A 21,746-nucleotide genomic window follows, 5' to 3' on the forward strand; every position below is an offset into this window, starting at 1 on the left:
GTGGCACAATCTCGGCTCACTGCAGCCTCTGCCTCCCAGGCTGAAGCGATCTTCCCACCTCAGCCTCCTGAGTAGCTGGGACTACAGGTGCACGCCACCATGCCCAGCTTTTTTTGTATTTTTTGTAGAGACGGGGTTTTGCCATGTTGCGAAGCTCTTCTCGAACTCCTGACCTCAAGTGATCCACGCATCTCAGCAACCCAAAGTGTTAGGATTACAGGTGTGAGCTACAGTACCCAGCCAAAAGATTTCCTTTTCTTATGAAGGATTATTTCTGCCCACTATTTTACTACAAAGAATTGTACACTTCTAAGCATTCATGTAACATTATGCAACTTTAAATGATTGGTCAAGAGGTAAAGTTATTACATATATCTTGAAAACATTTGTCTATGAATTTATGTTAAAGTATCTTCCCTTAAGGAAAAAAGGTAACAGAAAATAAATCTTATGATGCTGTTAGAAAAATCGTATAATCAACTATATCTGACCAATGAGAACAACATGTAGTAAGCACTTAGATCTGAAAGCCCATCTATATTGTCTGTAAGTTATGCAGACATCACATTTTCAGTTGATGTGATGCCCCATTACACAAGAGATCAAAAGATGGTATAAAACATGTATATATTCTATGGCCGTAATTATTTTTAAAAACTTCGTGTCACACATGTAATCTTAGATACATAAACCATTGGCTAAAAATGTAATCTATTCAATGCCTACAAATTATGTTACTCTCATTGAATAAAATCTTTCAATATCCATAAATTCTCTCTCAAGAAGCCAATATTAATAGATCACTCAATTAACCTTCTAGTCCATAATTTTAGATAGTTTCTACTACTTTTCTGTTCATATTAACTTCCTCCTAATGAGCTACCTACTCTAACAAGCCTGTCTGCCACTTTTACACAAAAAGCTCAAATTCTTGCCTTTATTTAGGGGAGGGAGACAGTATGACTGAAAAATATTAATAAAGTACCTATTACAGGCAAGAAACTGTCAAAATTGATTTTAAAAGCACCTCAACTTTTGTGAGCAAGGAGATAGAAATATAATACCTTGGGCCAAGTGCAGTGGCTCAAGCCTGTAATTCCAGCACTTTGGAAGGCCAACGTGGGTGATCCTTGAGGTCAGGCATTCGAGACCAGCCTGGCCAACATGATGAAACCGTCTCTACTAAAAATACAAAAATTAGGCGCACATGGTGGCGCATGCCTGTATTCCCAGCTACTTGGGAGGCTGAGGCAGGAGAATAGCTTGAACCCGGGAGGCGGAGGTTACAGTGAGCCAGGATGGCACCACTGCACTCCAGCCTGGGCGACAGAGGGAGACTCCATCTCAAAAAAAAATGAAATATAATACCTTGTACTACAATTCTTACTCCATATATTTGGGGGATGAGGTGTTCTGGATAATCAAACATATTGGTTGATTAAAAATTATCATTCATATCAGATATAGATGTACCAATAATTAAGAGTGTGATAAAATATGCTTTAACAAAGCTACCTGGACCAGAATCTTCCTGTGATGATCCAGAACACCTCTAAGGGTTGTGTGTCCATGGCAGGGTTTTTCAATCTGTGAATCTTGGAGAAAGCTCTACAGCTCTGCACGTGTATCTTAGAGGTAAAGGTGCTGGCTTAAAGGGAGGGTCTGCAGCCTTGCCTGTCTCCCCACCTAGAGCCACTCCACCTGCATCTGTTTTATGTATTTGTGTTTCCATGTAATATTTGGAAAAGGATTCTACTGGTAAAAAAGAAAAAAATTGAAAATCAAGTCCTAAGGAAAGGGGTCATCAATAAATTGATTACAGTTAACTATAAATGTCCAGAAATACTAGTTTATAGCTACCACTTGAAAGCATATTACAAAACAGCTCTTGATTTACTAACACTTAAAACATTATGTCCAAAGCATAAAACCAAAGCTGGAATTAAATGGAAAACAACACTCAATACCTTAAAAGGTCTTACTCTTGTGTTTCGGTGGTTTCCCTCAACCTCAAATGGTTTGTGAGTAATTATGTCTTTTCTCTGCGTAGTATAATTCTGCATGAAAAAAAGTAGTAGTGTGGGTTAACTGACTTTAAAGCTTATTTTAAAAGCTTGTTTTACCATTAGAAAACACATTTTAAATGTACAGGATTAAGAACACAAAGCAGGGAGCAGGGAGCTTAGCTGTAGAGCACATACACATCCCCTCCTTGACCCATGCTAACTTGACCCTCAACTTTGACTAACATGATCCATGCTAGTTTGTGAGGAGCCAGGATCATTTACGCCTGTAACAAGTGTAAAACATACTCATGTATAACATAATGGGTGAATTTGAGAAAATGGATGATACATCTAGCATTTATTCAGGCACCTAGGAGAAAAATAAACCCATTACTATCAGGAGTTGCTAAAGGGTTCCTACTGCCTAAGAAGAATACAAATCCTCAACAGTGCAAGAGGCAGGTTTTCCTGACTCAGGTAACTGATCTGAGGTGATGCTCTTGCCATGGCTAGAAAAGTACCAGAAATAAGAGAAAGAACTACATTAGTAAGTCTGCAACTATGAAGAACCTAAATCCTCTGGTGGAGACAGAAAAGATGGGGCCCATTCTCAAGATGGTTTCCTTTTTCTAAAATCAACAGTCTTATCACCTTCAATTATTTCCACTTTCTGTAGAGTCTGGCCAGAGGGAGGACTGTACTAGGCAACTGCTGACATGGCTCCCAGTGATCCGACCAATTATTCCTCCCTTCGAGTGTCGGCAGGGCCTAGGAACTTGCTTCTTGCAAAAAGAATATGGTAAAGAATGAGATTTTACTTGTGAAATTAGGTTACTGACTCTGGCTTCCATCTTTCTCGCCATTACTTGCCTGTTCTTATGGAACTAGCTGCCATTTTGTGAGCTGCCCTATAAAAAGGCAAATCTTTCAGACAGAAAGTAGATTAGTGTTGGCTGGGGGTGACAAAGGGGAGTAACAAAACAGGCATGAGGGCTCATATTGGGTAATGAAAATATTCTAAAACTGGACTATGGTGATGGTTGCACACTTTGGTTAATTTACTAAAAATCATTCAATTATACACAAATTGGTCAATTTTATGGTATGTGAATTATGCCTTAATAAATATGTTCCAAGAGATCTTAAGAGTTGTTCCCAAAAAATCTCTTTTGAATTTTTTTCTTTTATTATTATTATACGTTTTTGTAGAGATGAGGTCTAGCCACGTTGCCCAGGCAGGTCTTGAACTCCCGGGCTCAAGCAATCCTCCTGCCTTGGCCTCCTAAAGTGCTAGGATTACAAGCATGAACCACTGCACCTGGCCCCCCAAAAAATCTTAAGAAAGCTAGATTTATTAGCTTTATTTAATGAATCCAATAAAATCCTACTAAATCAAGTAAGAAATGACCATTTCTTCTGTCATAATAACTTTAAGCATCAACGGAATCTTATAACATATACTTAATGAACAGTTACAAACGTGAAAAATATTGGTGATGCCTGTACATTTTGATGTATTGGAGAAGAAGAAATCATAAAAATGAAAATTTTGGAACTGCGATCTTACCATGTAAGGTTTTTCAATACATTTTCTAAAATTTGATTTTATAAAATGTGTAGGTTTTTGGAATCCATCAGTATGAATATTCTTTACCTTTGAAAAACTGGAATTCTGATCATCCCTAATAAGGAAAGAGAGAAAATAAGAATATTTTATTAGTATACCTTTTTTTCCAACAAATAAACAACAATAATTTTAAAAAGCCCCTTCAGAAACAATTAAAGTAGCACACAAGTGAAATCTCAATGATCTATCACCACTAAAATTAAAAATGATAGTCATTAGGGCTAAACCCCTCATTTTCCAACAAATGTTATTTATCTAAGTTGGAGGTTAGCAATGGGGAAAAACACTTCTTGAACCAGGTTCTCAATCTGGGGTCTAAGGACAGGCTTCCTGGGGGCTGTAACCCCCTGAAACCATATGTGAAATGTGTGTTTTGAGGAAAGATAATTACTGCTCTAGAACCTTTGGCAGCACTGCCCCCCTCCCCTTCTTGCTGACAGCTCCTACTGGTGGAAGCACCAATGGCTCATGACCCAGACCATTCAACAGAGGCAAGGTGTATGACTGGCTCAGGGTCCCCTCACTGGCAGAGCTGAGGCCTCTGATACTGCAGGACCACAGCAGCGAAGGACAGCCTCCTCTCTCCCGTTATCATGAGGTACTGAGGCCACAAAGGGCTGTTCTCAGGCAGCCCTATCTGGGAGGGAGGTCCTTCCCTGGGCTCTTCCTCTGATCTCCAAAGCCTCATTTCTACAGCCCTTGGGGATTCCTCTCCGCGTCACATCCTGCCTCTCTCCACAATGCTTCTCAGCCCCTTCCTGTGTCTTCTGCAGGCCCATCTTCAGTCTTTCCCATGGATTCCCCACTGGCAGCAAGATAACTTCCACACTCCTCATCGTGACCCCCAAAGCCCTTTCTGCTCTGGCCCTTGCTACCTTGCTCCAATCTCCCCAACAGGCACACTGAGCTTTGGGATTTTTTGTTTGTTTGTTTTTGAGACAGAGTCTTGCTCTGTTGCCCAGGCTGGAGTGCAGTGGCACAATCTCGGCTCATTGCAACCTCCACCTCCTGAGTTCAAGTGATTCTCCTGCCTCAGCCTCCCGAGTAGCTGGGATTACAGGCGCATGCCATCACGCCCTGCTAATTTTTTTTATTTTTAGTAGAGACGGGGTTTCACCATGTTGGCCAGGCTGGTCTTGAACTCCTAACCTCAAGTAATCCATCCACCTTGGCCTCCCAAAGTGCTGGGATTACAGGCGTGAGCCACCGCGCCCAGCCGGGAATATTGAAGTACATGTGGTTCCTGGCACACAGCAATCTCTCCTGCTTCTACACCTTTGCATGTGCAGTTCCTTCTGTGACCATTTCCTTCTACTTAGATTAACTTAAAGATTTAGATCCATTTCTATCTCTTCAAGGAAGAGTTTCCTAAACCCTTCTGAGGTGAACTAGGTACTCCCTGCTATGTGCACATGTAGCATTTTTGGGTCTTAACACCTATCACTCCGTATTTGTAACTACTGGTGTACCTGTCTGTTTAACGGAACAAGTTGCTATTCCTTCAGAGGAAGCACTGCGGATGATTCATTTTGTGGCCCCAGCTCTGATCCCAGAATCTGACATGAAATAGACACTCCGGGTTTTTTTAAATGTTAAAAAGGCCTATGCTTTGTCAAAACGCTCACGACAGTAGGTCAAAAGAGTCAAGTGCAAAGCTGTATATTGAGGATAATTTCAATTATTTAAAATATACACATACATGCCCAGAAAAAATAAAATACAAGAACTGTACTAAATATTAACAGTGGTCATCTCTGACTGGTAAAATTAGGAATGCCTTATATTTTTGATTTTATACTTTATTATATTTTTCCAAATGATTACCGTTAGTGCGTATGACTACTTCTACAAACAAAGCAATGGATTTTTAAAAATTCTCTTTGCAAAGCATATATCTGATGAGGGAGCTGTATCCAGAATATATAAAGAACTCCTACACCTCAACAATAAAAAGACTGTGATTTTAAAATGGACAAAGGATTTGAATAGAAATTTCTCCAAAGACATACCAATGGCCAATAAGCACATGGAAAGATGCTCAACATCATTAGTCATTAGAGAAATGCAAATCAAAACCACAATGAGATACCACTTTACACTAACTGGGATGGCTATAACCAAAAAGATGACAATACCAATGTTCATAACAGCACTATTTACAATAGCCAAAGGGTGAAAGCAATACAAATGTCCACAAACAGAAACACAGATAAACAAAATGTAGTACAGCCATACAATGGAATATTACTCAGCCTTAAAAGAGAATGAATTTTTTTAAAAAGGAATGAAATTCTGACACATGATACAACATGAATTGACCCTGAAAACACTATGCTAAGTGAAAGAAGCCAGAGACAAAAGGACAAATATTGTCTGATTCTACTTATATCAGATACCCACAATAGGCAAATTCATATAGACAGAAAGAATAGAGGTTACCAGGGGCTACAGGGAGGAGAGCATGAGGAGTTACTGTTCAATGGAAACAGAGTTTCTGTTTGTGAAGATGAAAAAGTTCTGGAAGTAGACAGTGGTGATGATTGTACAACATTGTGAATATACTCAATGTCAATGAATTTTACACTTAAAAATGGTTAAAATGGTAAATTTAGGATATGTATATTTTGTCACAATACAAAAATTAAATCCTTTGATATTTGATTTTTGACCAGGCAAATGAATGCTCAGATTAAAGAATCTATTTCCCAGCTGCCCTGCAGCTAGGCATGGCCATGGGACAAAATTTTGGCCAAGTTATCGTGTAAATTTCAAGAAGTCTTTAAAGGAAAGGCTAGTATGAGGACATGATGGCTAGAGCACAAATACCCATCTTGGATCATGAGGCAGATGCTACATACAGAGGATATGGGAGGAAGAAGATCTAAGCAGCCTGGTTCCCTGATGTGTCCACTCTACCATGTCGACCCTATCATGTAGATTTCCTACCTCTAATCTTTTTTTTTTTTTTTTACTTGAGAAGGAAATACTTTTTTTCTCTAGCTCTTACAGTCCATTCTCCACCCAGCAACCAGAGTGATCCTTTTAAAATTTAAGTGAGATTATGTCTCTTCTCTGGTTAGAACCCAAAATGTTTTCTAACTTCATCCAGAATAAAATATAAAGTCTTCATGTCCTTCAGTTCTTCAATGCCCTTCGTGATTGGCCTCATCTACTCTCTCCCTTTACTACCCTGTCACAACCCCACTGTCCCCCTTTCTATTCCTTAAAAGCAGGCATGCGCCTGTCTGAAGGTCTTTGCTTTTGCTGTTCCCTCTCTTGAAATACCATCCCCTCAAATAACCCTATGGCTAACACCCTCACTTAATTCACAACCCAGCTACATTTTTTAAAAGTCGTAAGTGTACTCCATGACCACACTAAATAAAACCATATCACACATGTCACTCTTTGCTATTAAATTTCCTCTTCTGCCTTATTTTCACCTATCACTCCACTGACATGTATTTGTTTTCTTTCTTCTACCATTAAATTATAAGTAACATGAAGACAAAGGTTTGAATATAGTTTTTCACTATATCCTCAGTCTTTAGAACAGTAACTAGAACAAAGAAATCAATATATAAATATCTGTTGACTATATGAATATAATATCTTTATAAAGTTCACCCTACCTCAGTATAGATTATGACTGTTGCAATAGCAAGAACAAAAACTGATGTTTTCCCGTAACCTGCCCAGCTAAAACAACAGTCTGTCGTTCCAACTCCTTGTTAAAAAATAAAAATAAAAAATAAAAGAATTCTTGGCAGTTTGATGTCCTCTTCAAGTCCACTGATACTATTTTTAAGCTACTTTATCAAACACATTCCATATCTCTATAACAAAACAACTCATTTACATCGTAGGAAACTTAGTAACTCCAGTTAGAAAAGGCAGAAATAGTGTGTCAGGAGAAAACATGGAGACATCAGAGTCAGAAACGGGTAAGAAGTGGAAGTAAATCCAGACCGTCCCCAACTTACAATGGTTTGACTTGCACTTTTTTTTACTTTACAATGGGTTATCGGGATGTTGCCCTATCGTAAGTTAAGGAGCACCTGTAGAGAACAGATGGGTCCTAGAGGCTAGACAGAACGCCCAAGTGTTAGGTTTGCCTGTGAAAGATCCTAAGGCATCAGGGAATAGTAACCAAATCTAAATGCATTACAATTTAGGAGTATCCTCTCTCTTGTCTACTCCTCTGGGACCTCTTCATTCATTCATTCATTCATTCAACAAATATGAACTGAGCTCAGGGCAGTGGGGATACAACAGTGAGCAAACACAGACAGAAAGGCTGCATACAACTTTTTGAGGGAAAGCCACACAGGTGAGAAATCACTACATCCTATGACTTATGATTGCATCATGTTTCATTTCTTTTGCATTTCTGTGGAAACTACCCTGACTTGATTTTAAGAGTTTATATAAAAACATATAATGAGGTCAATTTTTATAAACTGAATTTCTAAGATAAAAGGATAATATATTTTTCTTATTTAAATAAGGAAATTGAATTAGGATAAAGTGAGAGATGAATAACAAGAGTTGGCAACGATGTGGAGCAACTGGACCCTTCACATGCTGCTGGTGGAAATGTAAAATAGTACAGCCACTTTGGAAAACAGTCTGGCAGTTCCTCAAAAAGTTAATCATAAAGTAACCATCAAACTCATCAATTCCACTCCTAGCTATATACTGGAGAAATGAAAACAGGTATCTGCACAAAAACTTGCACACAGATGTTCACAGCACAGTTATTCACAAACAGACAAAAAGTGGAAACAACCCAAATGTCCATCAACTGGTGAATGGATAAACAGAATACGATATAGCCATACAATGGAATATTATTCAGCCATACATAAGAATTCTCATGCTACAACATGGATGAGCATTAAAAACATTATGCTACAGGAAAGAAGTCAGTTACGAGAGGCCACATATTATATTATTGTATTTATATGAAATGTCAGGCCAGGTGTGGTGGCTCATGCCTGTACTCCCAGCACTTTGGGAGACTGAGGAGGGTAGATCCCTTGAGCACAGGAGTTTGAGACCAGCCTGGGCAACATGGTGAAATCCCGTCTCTGCAAAAAAAAAAATACGAAAAACTAGCCGGGCATGGTGGCAGGAACCTGTGGTCCCAGCTGCTCAGGAGGCCGAGGTGGGAGAATCACCTGAGCCTCACAGAAGGCTGAGGCTGCAGTGAGCTGTGATTGTGCCTCTGTACTCCATCCTGGGTGACAGAGACAGACCCTGTCTCAAAGAAAAGAAAAGAAAAGAAAAGAAAAGAAAAGAAAAGAAAAGAAAAGAAAAGAAAAGAAAAGAAAAGAAAAGAATGATTATATGAAATGTCAGGATTAGACAAATCCATAGATACAGAAAATAGAACAATGGTTGCCAGGGACTAAGGGGGAAGGAGAAATGGGGCAGGGAGTGGCAGCTAATGGGTAGAGAGACGGTTTACTTTTGGGGTGATGAAATGTTTTGGAATTAGATAGTAATGATGGTTGCATAAGTTCGTGAATATACTAAAAACTACTGAATTGTTTATTTTTGCAGGATGAATGTTAAGTAATGTCTCACTTTTAAAAACTCCTCATGGCTCCACTATGCCTCACCACCTATCCAATACAAATAAAATAATCCAACAGACCCAGCAAAAGACAGCTTGTAGGAACACATCCTTGCACACTACCACACTGTCCTCAAAGCTAGCATTCATAATACTTGATGCTGACCAGCTAGTCTACCTTACACTCATCATTTTACTTAATCTTAACCACCACTGTGAGGTAAGTACAACTCTTATCCCTATTTTACAGATGAGGAAACAGAGACAAAATAATTTGCCCAAAGTCAGTCACATAGCTAGGAATCTAAGAGCCAGGCACTGAACTCAGGTCCAACTCCAGTGCTCAACGTTCTTAATCACGTCAAGAGGTAAAGATACATCCTAAAGCATCTTATGATCTTTAAAATATGCTGATTGTCTTTTTTTTTTTTTTTTTTTTTTTTTTGAGAAGGAGTCTCGCTGTGTCCCCAGGCTGCAGTGCAGTGGCGCAATCTCGGCTCACTGCAAGCTCCGCCTCCCGGGTTCACGCCATTCTCCTGTCTCAGCCTCTCTGAGTAGCTGGGACTACAGGCACCCACCACCATGCCCAGCTAATTTTTTTTTTTGTATTTTTTAGTAGAGACGGGGTTTCACCATGGTCTCGATCTCCTGACCTCGTGATCCGCCCACCTCGGCCTCCCAAAGTGCTGAGATTACAAGCGTGAGCCACTGCGCCCGGCCAAAATATGCTGATTGTCTTAAATCTGTTTTTAAAATCCTGTTTCTTGGTACTCTGGGTTTCTTACACTTGCTGAGTCAAGGAAAGCATGATAGAGAGCTTGTGTCATTAAGGAGCACAGTCATGTCATGCATTAACCATATCATATTAGGAGACTGGAGACTTTCACCCAGCAAGGGACATTTTTACTCTTTCATTTTCAATTGTTTTATGTGCCTCAACACACCATTTCACTATGTTTTAATTAGTTCTGAACTTATTGTCAGACTCCAGTCCATATATTCTGACCTAGTTAGCTACAGACTTGACTTAAAAGTCTTGTCAAATACAGTATCTTAGCAATTTGATACAAAAGATTATGGAAAAACAATTAGCACTGTCTCTTTGTATTCATACAGTCTCACTTTTTGGGAGATCCAAGTAGTAGAAGAACTCAAGTGAACTGGAAATGTTGTCCTGTTCAATTATACCTCATAATCATATGGGACCCCAGAGCTGCCATGAGTTCCATCCACATGGTGTTCAGAACTAGAGATAAACTGGGGTTGATCTAGACTACTAAGAGCCCCTAAACAGAAGTATGAGGTTAAGAAAGAAAAATCTACTGAGGATCTATTTGCCATATATGACATAAGTACTTCACATGTGCCAACTCGTTTAATATTCATAACTGCCCCATAGCATAAATTGACTTTAACATCATTTTACAGATGAAGAGGCTCCAGAGACTAAGAAAATTCGTCCAAGATCGGTCAGTTTGTAAACTGAGAGAGATGAGATTCAAACTTAGGTCTCCTCTGCATTTTCTACTACACCTGCCTCAATTTCATGGACGACATCCACAAAATGTGGATTTTTTTCACTTTTTGTCAGTACAGTTATCCACAATTATCCAGTATAGACATCCACAAAGAGTCCCAAAAGATAACTGTACTGACTTCAGGACATTTTCTACTATTCAAAGACTAACCCAGAATCTAAAGGGCAGAATGTATCAGAGTTTCAATCAGCTCAAGCTAAATAGTCTGTAAACTTGCTGGTCCTGCCTCCTGCAGGACCTAAAAGTGGTAACACTCCTCATCAGAATTACGAAGACCTCAAATACTCACCTACCCCATAGTTTTTGTTGTTTAAATCAAACCGCATATGATAATCACTGAATAACCTGGAAATATTTTAATAGATTTCACTTAAACATATAAGATGGATTTGAAGGAACAAATCACTATATTAAAATGAAAATTATCATCACACAAAAAATGTAAAAATACGGTAAAACCGAAAGCTCCCTGATAACAGGATGTTTGTCATCTACTGATTACCTCTCTGCAGCACTAGCTATGTGAAAAATGTGCTCATCTTCATTCTGTAACCGTTCTTTTCGCCTTCTTTCAATGTCATGTCGTAGGTCATTTGGATCTATTATTTTGATCAGAGTCTGAGGAATTTTGACAGAAGACAAACCATTCACATTACTGTTAGGTGCACAAAGACCATATCTAACAAGAACCTTAATTATAAGTCCTAGATAAGTTATCTTGTACTCATCCTGCTAATGGTATTGTAAACTAATACAAATATTTTGAGACACAATTGACAATCAACAGTCAGAAAAGTTCCTAACATTGAACCAGGATTCCCACTTGTGGGACTCTAGCCCAAAGAAAAGGTTGTCTACCTAAATAGATTCAAAACATTATATTTAAAATAACAAAAAATAGAAGCAACTTAAATGTAAAAAAAAATTAAGAGGAAGGGAAGAATGAGTAAATAAATCATGGTAAACTTAAGTCAAAAGAATAATGTACAATCATTTAACTGATGGTAATAAAGACTATGTGGAAGTCAACATAGAAAAGTGCTTATTGAAAAAAGTTAATTAGGCCGGGCACAGTGGCTCATGCCTGTAATACCAGCACTTTGGGAGGCCGAGGTGGGCAGATCATTTGAACAGGAGTTCAAGACCAGCCTGGCCAACATAGTGAAACCCCCTCTCCACCAAAAATACAAAAATTAGCCGGGTGTAGTGATGGGCGCCTGTAATCCCAGCTACTTGGGAGGCTGAGGCAGGAGAATGGCTTGAACCTGGGAGGTGGAGGTTGCAGTGAGCTGAGATTGCACCACTGCAATCCAGCCAGGGTGACAGAGACTCTGTCTCAAAAAAAAAAAAAAAAAAAAAAAAAGAAAGAAAGAAAGAAAAAAGTTAATTAAAACTTAACAAGGGCCAGGTGCAGTGGCTCATGCCTGTAATCCCAGCACTTTGGGAGGCCGAGGCGGGTGGATCCCTTGAGTCCAGAAGTTCAAGACCAGCCTGGGCAACATGGAAAAACCCTGTCTCCATAAAAAATACAAAAATTAGCCAGGCGTGGTAGTGCATGTCTGTAGTCCTAGCTACTCAGGAGGTTGAGGTGGGAGGATCACTTGAGCACAGGAGGTCGAGGCTGCAGTGAGCCATGATTGCACCACTGTACTCCAGCCTGGGTGAGACCAGGACTCTGTCTCAAAACAAAGCTTAAAAAGCCTCAATCATAAAAGGTCATAGCGAATTCAGAGATTTACATAAAAGGAATGTTATTATGGATCAAGTAAAAACAAAAAACTACATATACTATGATAGTGACTACGTTAAAATGCAAGCTATAAGACTGCCAGAAAAATGATCAAATAATATTTTGTGCTAAATGACTAAATTATAGGTGATTTTTTAAAAAACCACAGATTTCCTGTAAGTTGATTATAGGACTTTGATGATTAGAAATTGTCTGAAAATATCATTTGTTCAACAAATTAACCTATCTCCATAAATTCAGCAAAAATTATAATCATTTCACAAGTGAAAAAATTATTTATATATTCTATCAGAAATGTATTAAAATATCTCCTCTACAAAGACTCTTTATTCTCAACGAATAAATTAGCAGTTCTTTTAGAACTTGATATAATTCTTCTAAAACAAGAGCCGGTTTTCTTCCCTCCTGGCTAGTCAAGACAGTCTTTCTAATTAGCAAAGAAATGGGGGGTGGGAGGGGAGGTGTTGGGTGGGAACCACACACAACACATGAATAAAGAAATTTAGTCCCTTATTTCCCTTATTTTGCTAGTTCATACTCCACAGAATGTTTCGTGCATTCTGCAGTAAACAGAAGGGCAATATCAAATGAAATTTTTCGTTCCTGTGCATTCATTCCATGTACAATTTAAAAATATATTCCACATGATTGCTTTGAAAAAAATAGGTATCTAACATACTTTCCATAAGCTTTACAGTGTGGATTTTGGGGATGAATATCAAATGCTGTAATTGCGTGTCAATTTTACAAAGCTGTTATCCTTAGGGATTGTCCCTCTTAGGGAATATTTTTGTCTTTTGTCAGTATTCTCACTCCAACCTGGCTGATAGTCAGAATCACCTGAAGAGCTTTTTAATTTCAGATTCCTGGGTTTCAATCCTCCTTCTTCATGTACTTTAACTCCCTTTTCTCTCCCAACCACCAATCCCCTTGCCATTAGTATACCAACAATAAGATAATTTCTCATCAAAAATTGTATCCACTAACCTGTTCCGATTCATAGATCACAGCTTGTTTACTCTGAAGCTCGGCCAAAGACATATCTATTCTCCTAAAATAATAAAGGCATAGTACAACTAAATAATTATGTTATACACTGATACCCTGATTCTACTATTATAGAATAGAATTTGAAATAAAGCTAGTATGTTTTGGAGACAGCAAAAGAAACTTGCTACCAGATAGTTTTTCACCTATATGGCAGTCTCCCAGGATATACATATCCTGTGGAACACACTACAGGGAAGCTTTAGGTGGTTCTCAAATCAGCAGTCTGTGTCATCTCAAACTTTGCTCTGGTGATATACTGCATTCTCACATGTATTCAAATCAGCTCACAAGACAGGGTACACCACCTGCTACAACAAGTGCCAGCAGAAGACACGTGGTTTCATCTGGCTGCCCTCAGAACACCTATTTGTGACCACATGAAGGAACCTATGATTTCAATGGCTTGAAAACTGTCTTTCATTCTTCTACTGAGGACCTCAGGAAGCAATTACTATTGACAGCAGAAGTGAAGTTAGGTATGTAAGCATTTTCAAAGTCCTATACATTTAAACAATGCTAGTCAATGTTTTCAGTGCATCCTATTCATTTCATCAAAGTGCAGTGGCCGGATAATGCTTGGATTATCCTATTATTTTTGTGCAGGAAATGCAATCCTACAGTCTACAGCAAGCCCAGGTGAGCAGGTTCAGAAAGCAGCCCCTTCCCAAATCTTTTCTGAGGTGTATCCCCATTAGTTAAATGGGTATAATATGGTAATCAACCATTACCTGTGTATTTCTGGATCTGAATTCAATGTAATTTCATTTACATCTGCCTTGTGTATATCTTGCATTGCTGAGAAACGCTCATGTAAAGTAATGCCAGGTGATGGAAAATAATTTGCTGAAAAAGGAAATGAACAGTTTTATCTCAATGTTAAGCTGATTTCACTTAAAAGATTACATATAAGCACAGAAAGAAGGGATTATTTTTTAAAATTCAACCTGTTTTCTCTTAAAAATATATGGGACCCAAACTTATCTCACAGACTAATTTGTAGCACTCACGTGCCTTCCCAAGCCCAAACAAGAGTAAACAGCTGATTTATTAATCAAAGAATTTTCTTTCTATCTGAAACGCCTGCTTACTTGTCCAGGGGAAAAGACAATGGCTCTCTCAAAGCAAGGACCTTTCTTCTCCAAGGTAAGACTTACTATATCTGGAAAGTAAAGATGGCATAGAGCTTCACAGTTGAATGAAAATAAAAAGTAACTTCAAAAACAAGCCTGAAACATCAAAACAATTTCAAACAAATATTAAATGTTATGTTCGCATATCACAGAAGGCCTTCTAATGCCACTTTACTTTAATTCACATTAAAGTTCATGAAAACATTTAGAAATCAGCTATGCTACACACTTTTAATAGGATACAGAGAAAGAGAATACACCTGGCCCATCAGAATGCTACTTAAGCAATCCGCTCCCCTAATTTACTGTTCCTGTTCTGGGACAATCTCCCGGATTTTTCTGCAAATCAGCTCCATTTCTGCCAAGAATCACATTTCCTTTGGGTGAGAGGGACTGGAGCTGAGAGGATGAACTGTTTCAGACAAACTATGTGCTTTAAAGTAAATACATGCCTTAGTTTGAGGGACGCAGAGAAAAAAAACTCATTTTCAAAATATATTTTATAAAGGTAAGAAAGATTAATGCAATTGTCTAGTAGGTAGTACAAAATAAAAAATTTTAAATTCTTGAAGGCCTCCAGTTTGTAATACCTACAGCTGCCTTATTTGTGTAGCATCACTGGGGAAAGTTGTTCTATATCACTGAATTTTCCAATTAATGGAAACTCGCCAGAAGCAAAAACAAAACAATTTAATGCAAACCATTAAAAGTATTTATTACGCAACTCGCAGTTATAAAGAATGCCAAAGCAAACTAGAATCTTTCACTGATCACTCAGCATCATCCTTAAGATACAAAGTCCTAGTAATGCCCTCAGGGGGCTTTAAGAATCATAAAATGACCTAGGGCTTCCTGATTTCTTGAGTTTCCTATCTGTTTTTTGTTGCTTCTTCCTCCCTGTTAGGTTACCAGTTATTGTTTCTTACTGCTCTCAGTATGCCTTGTCTTTTGCAGCAGCCAGCTTCTCCCTTTCTAACTTGCAAGTACCAATCTACTAACACTTGAAGCATAAGGTTATTGGAACTAGATATAAAGAACAACTAGGCTCGAATGAATGCCTGATACCCTCTTCAAAAGATTTCCTAATTCACAGTCTAGCTTACAATGAAATATTAATTACTATTAAACTATACTGCAGATATTTACCTGTATCTCGTGAATAGTATATTACTTTTGTGTTATCCCTAACGTATGTGCAAAATATACCAACCTTTAACTTGATGGATTATTGTTATGATTTCCTGAGCAAATTCTCCTGTAGGTTTGTTTTCAGTATTCTGAGTTGAGTCAAGATGTTCAAACACTGGATGAAAGTTCTCACTTTTCCTGCCAACAGCAACCAAATCATGTGACATCTGTCTCTCTGTGGAATAGCTAGAAGCAACCCTAGAATAATTTGCAAATGTTTAACTAAATTTGCAACTATTTTGTGGAGAAAAGAATTTATCAAAAATTAAGATAGCTACAAAACTAAAAAGATGTATATCTTTTCTTATAATTAAGGCACTAAATTCCATGCCATAAAACATGTACAATAACAAGTGGGAGAAAATAACTACAGATACATGGCTCTGAGTTCTTTCAAATCAGAGGTCATTAAATATTTGCCACTTTAATAATAAAATCCTTCAAATTCTAAGTGAAACAATTTTTACTTCAAAAATACAAGGTATTAAAGACACTTACTATGCAAAAAGTAATCGATTAGATTATTTTCTACTTCCAAATGGCCAAAACATTGTTAGTCCAGCAAAATTATTTTATCTTGAAATACTACCACACTTTAAAAGCTGATATCAAACATAAGAACCTCTCTAACTTAATAAAAATCCTTATATCTTTCTATCAGTAATAAGAAGCTTAGAATAGTATTTTGAAATAAAATTCTGTTAAGAGATTAACTTAATTACAAAGTCTCACTAAATTCTCAGAAAACAGTCTTAGTTGTTAGGCAAAGTTATGATCGTTAACACCAGTTACAGTGTTCACCCTCAATGTACCCTTAAAGAAATACTACAATTTATTATATAACCCCGGCTATCTTACCACTTTAATGCCTTCTGAATCTTATAACTTTTGTTAAGAGCTCTCCTGACCTCTAAGTACTTTTACAAACTAATGGTTATGATACAGAGCTAACAATTATTGAGGGTTTACCACATGCCGAACATGGGGGCTTAGAGCTTACCAACATTATCTCATTTCATCTTTACAATAACCCTATGGGGAAGGTGCCACCACCCTGAGACAATGGATGTCTTGCTTTGTTTCACATCCCGGAGATTGAGCATTCAAATGAACATGTCTTCCAAGTGTCATAATGGAAAACTATACCTTATTCCAAAAATGCTGCACTTGCTTAAAACTACTCAGAAATGCTTTGTCTGCAGGCACTTCATGCATCAATGAAGAAATTTTCTCATTACTTTATATCTCATTTTGGACCCAAAATGGCACTAATCAGCTTGTACCTATCTTATTCCTCTGTACTTAACTCTAAATTGCTTTTGGCTCTTCTCAAAAATCAAGTTCATTGTCCAAAGAATTGACATTTGCAACTGTTGGGGTTCTTAATGGCTACATTACAGGCTCAGAAGATAAATCCGAAAGAGAGCCCTGAAGTATGTTTTAAATAACAGGACACCACTGGAATAAACAGCTCATCATATAGCGGAAAGCAAGCAGACAGATGTGTCTGGGGATATGAGTGCACGCATGCACATATGTACTTATTTAAGTCATGTAACAGCCATATATCCAAACTGCTTCAGGGTTATGAGGGGCTTACAGATATTCTTTAAAAATTTTAGCTCCTCTAATAAAATGGTTTTGAGTGTCTATTTATAACTTATCAGAGGAAAGACTTCCATCTGACTTTCCACGCTCCCTGCTCTCAGACCAACATTGCCAGGGATGACTCCCTGCCAAGGCAGAAACACAGAAAAGTAATCATGCAGCAGGTTGACCGCACTGCTGTGGTTTCGTTGATTCATTAGAAGGACTTTCATTAGAAAGAAGGCCGATTTTCCTTCTTTCCTCCTAATTTGCTCCAAGCTTCCCACTGTGTATGTGATAACTAGCTAAGAGACATTTGCTGGCAAATGTTAGAACACCCCCCATAACGACCTCCACTAACAAAGAATTATAAATGCTCTCTGTTTAAGGGGGTTTAAAGTTAAAAAATTCCTGTGCCATACCAAAAAAAAAAAACAGCCTTTAAAAACATTTTATAGGAGGAAAATAGTATATTTAAATAGAACTATACAAATGGTCCATCCGCAAGAGGAAATCAGTTGATAAGGTTTTTTCTGGCAGCCTCAGTTTATCCCAAGAGGAAATAAGCTGATAAAGATGTTCAGTTTTCCAGTGGGTAATTATTAACATTTACTTTTAATTTCTCACAAATTACTGCTGAAACTCTTGTCCCCACTCCATGCTCAAACCTCAATCCATAGGAGTTACATACTTTGAAGCTATTATATATTTAATTCCTGAAATCTTAGTGTTTAAACTTGTTATCCATTAAAATTTATCCTAGAGTTCCTCTACAAGATCTTTAATAAAAAATTAAAATTATCATTTTCTAGAAAATATACATTAACATAGTATAACCTCCAAATTTTAGTCTTTTAAAAACAATTATGACACTTTTGGTACAAGAAAAACCCTCTTTAGACTTGAGAATGCAAAATGTTCTAAATATTCATATTTGTAAATGTAATCATCTTTTGGTTCACATTTTACTTTTTACTATTTCCTATGGCATGGATTAACAAGTTAATAATTTCAGGAAAAACCCCCAAAGCAAGTAGTTAAGCTAAAAAGATCAAATGTTCTCATTTGAGATTCATTTTAGACAATTTAAAAAATTAAAATACAGCCAAAAACCTCTATGCTAATACTATTTCTGGGACCAGTTTCATTAAATCTTCCAAGATCCTTTGTTCCCTCGACTGCACTTTCCCCGTTTATTTTTCTGTTTAAGGATATTTCCACTGATGTTCTCCCTGAGCATTGTGGGTAATAACCAAGAAAATGTAAAAAGCTACATTAAACCTTAATTTCCTGTTGCACACACTTAGGACTCATCAAAGAAACGAACTGCATGGCAAAACGGCAACAAAAAACCCAACAACAACCAAAACCAACAGATTCCCCTGCCCTCTGGAAGCTTCTAATATATATCAAAATCCGTATGACACATATAAAGTTTTCCTTTCTGTCTTCTTCCAACTAATAACTAACATTTCATACAGCATCCTACAGTTCACGTAAAGCACCTTCCCAATTACAGTCACATGCAGCATAACAATGTTTCCGTTAATGACCACTTAAACAATGGTGGTACTGTATTTCTAGTGTACCTTTTCTATGTTTAGATATGTTTAGATACACGAATAGTTACTGATGTGTTACAATTGCCTACAGTATTCAGTACACTAACATGCTGTGCAGGTTTGTAGCCTAGAAGCAATAGGCTCTACCATATAGCCTAGGTGTGTAGTAGGTTACATCATCTAGGTTTGTGTAAATACACTCTATGATCTTCAGACAGTGGCCAAACTGCCTAACAAGACATTTTTCAGAACGTATCCCCATCACTGAGCAACGCATGACTGTACATAATTTGCTCCTGTCTTCCCAAGAACCAATTTAGAAATTGTGGAGTTGATGGAAAAAGTTCAGGGAGATTGCTCCTCCCCTAATTCCTCATCTCATTACTTTTTGCACAAAAGTCATCTAGTGGGCCTCACCAGCCCCAACATGCATTCAGTCTACCTCATAGATGGCAATCCTCTGGCAGCCAGAACTGGGCTGCTGGCCCTCTCCTATCAGCTGATAATGTCAAATCAGGCTGGCAGTCGCAGCATTCTTACCTCTCAGTCTCCTTTCCCTCTATTCCTTTTCACTGACTGCTCAAAACCACACAGGTCAAAGTTCATGTGTATGTTTTTCTGCCATTGTTAACCTGTAAATATAAAATTTCTTTTGCCTCCATGTGTCTGAATACACCAGCCTTTGAAGCCTAGCTCACGTCAACTACATGATGCCTCTGTTCAATCGCCCAGCTTGGTACCCACCCATCTTCTGCTGAGTCACACATGCACTCCAATAAACCAAAGGAGGAGGAACCTAATCACATGCAGCTCTATAGTCCCAGGGCACCCTAACAGACTGTCTCACACAGGGTAGGCCCTCAAAAAATACCCACTGAATGAATAAATTATGAATCAAAAATGACTTGGTCAATTTGAAATGAGTGTTTCAGCTAGAGAGATGATAAGGTCAAGTGCGGTGGCTCACGCCTGTAATCCCAGCTACTCGAGAGGCTGAACACTTTCGGAGGCCGAGGCAGGAGGATTATTTGAGCTCAGGAGTTCAAGACCAGCCTGGGTAACATAGCAAGACCTCATCTCGACTAAAAATAAACAAAAAATAGCCAGGCATGGTGGCGTGTGCCTATAGTCCCAGCTACTCGAGAGGCTGAGGTGGGAGGATCGCTAGAGCCCAGGACGTCAAGGCTGCAGTGAGCCGTTATCACACCACTGCACTCCAGCTTGGGTAACAGAGCAAGACTCTGTCGAGAGAGAGAGAAGACTTCAACATTTTATTTTTATTTTATTTTTGAGACAGGGTCTGGCTCTGTCACCCAGGCTGGAGGGCAGTGACGTGATCTCGGCTCACTGCAACCTCTGCCTCCTCAAGCCAACCTCCCACTTCGGCCTCCTGATTAGTTGGGACTATTAAGTGTGCACCACTACACCTGGCTAATTTTGTATGTTTTGTAGAGATGGAGTTTCACTATGTTGCCTAGGCTAGTCTCAAACTCCTGAGCTCAAGGGATCTGCCTGCCTCGGCCTCCCAAAGTGCTGGGATTACAGGTGTGGGCCACCATGCCCAGCCAGACTTCAACATTTTAATTGAGGCCAATTTAATTTTGTTTTTTTAACTTTCTTGGCTTTTATTTTTATTTTTTGCTTAACTTAGACCAATTTGAATTTAATACTTTAATATAAAATTTCTAATATATACTAAAGTTCAGAGATGAACATGATGAGCCTCCATGTGTCTGTCAACTCAGCTTCAATGGTCACCAACACATGGCCAATTCAAGCAGACTCACAGAGCCAGGAGGAACTGCAGGTTAATTTGGTCCCAAAAGGGTATAGCCAAGTGCCCAATGCCCAATGTCACAAAGCTGATCAGTGGTCCATAGGAAGACAAAAACCTATGCACTCTAACTGCCAACAGAATCCCTATACAAGGCCCCCTAAGAGACACCAAGAGAAGCTAGGGTCAAAAATAGGAATGAAAGGGAACCTTCTCTCAATTAATTTTTGATTTTAAAATGCATATGAGAAATTAAAATTGGGGAGAACTTTAGTTTTTTATGCTATATAACAGCAAGGTGGCAGGTTTGGGTATAAAAAATATCCCCACCTGCAGCTTATTTTGCCTCCAGCGGAACAGTGCTCATCATAGGTAAACTTATGTGACTAGGTTCCCTTCCTTCAATCTCAGTTATGGCTTTTCACATTGCTCCCTGCCTGCGTGATACCCATTTCCTCAGAGTGTCAGGGTCCCAATGTCCTCTGGGGCCCATCGCCCACCTCATCCCCTTTCAAACTGGGAAAAGAGCTGATAGAGGTAGAGACACCCCTCTGTGTCTCTTCAGTGGGAAATAAAGGATTAGACACAAATGTGGCCAATGTACTCAGTCCACCATCAACTCTGATAGCCATGAATGCTGATGGACAACCTTCCCCATGTCCCAGGTGTCTCGTATCAACTTCCTAGGAGATCAAAGGAGCCTCTGATGCATCAGCAGCAGCTTATTCTGCTCCAGATATTAGTACCACCTCCTCCCTCCTCCTCTTCCTTCCTGGCCTAGCCAAGGGTCAAGCGCTCACCCACTCAAGCCCAACATTAAACTAACACCTGCATTTGTCTGCCCCAAAACTTCCAGATGCATATATACAACAGTTCATGTTTTGCATCTGTAACAACCTTAGTAGAAATTTTCATACTGTGATTCCCTAACTTACATTCTGAAACATATAATTATG

General features: G+C 38.6%; 1 protein-coding gene across 3 annotated transcripts in view; it reads right to left on the minus strand.

The window, feature by feature from the left end:
• BCLAF3 (BCLAF1 and THRAP3 family member 3) overlaps positions 1 to 21,746 on the minus strand; it is a 75,272-nt gene that overhangs the window by 21,950 nt on the left and 31,576 nt on the right. The window contains exons 5-10 of one of the 3 annotated variants that reach the window (XM_030807268.1): positions 15,890 to 16,065; positions 14,278 to 14,392; positions 13,487 to 13,550; positions 11,252 to 11,367; positions 3,574 to 3,688; positions 1,968 to 2,057 (exon numbers count right to left, since the gene is read on the minus strand). In XM_030807268.1, coding sequence (XP_030663128.1) covers positions 1,968 to 2,057; positions 3,574 to 3,688; positions 11,252 to 11,367; positions 13,487 to 13,550; positions 14,278 to 14,392; positions 15,890 to 16,065 — 676 coding nt within the window. The remainder of the gene's footprint in view (positions 1 to 1,967; positions 2,058 to 3,573; positions 3,689 to 11,251; positions 11,368 to 13,486; positions 13,551 to 14,277; positions 14,393 to 15,889; positions 16,066 to 21,746) is intronic. The other 2 variants (XM_030807269.1, XM_003261132.3) reach the window with 2 other exon arrangements.

Source organism: Nomascus leucogenys, chromosome X, assembly GCF_006542625.1.
Source record: "Nomascus leucogenys isolate Asia chromosome X, Asia_NLE_v1, whole genome shotgun sequence".
In the NCBI taxonomy this organism is placed as follows: Eukaryota; Metazoa; Chordata; class Mammalia; order Primates; family Hylobatidae; genus Nomascus; species Nomascus leucogenys.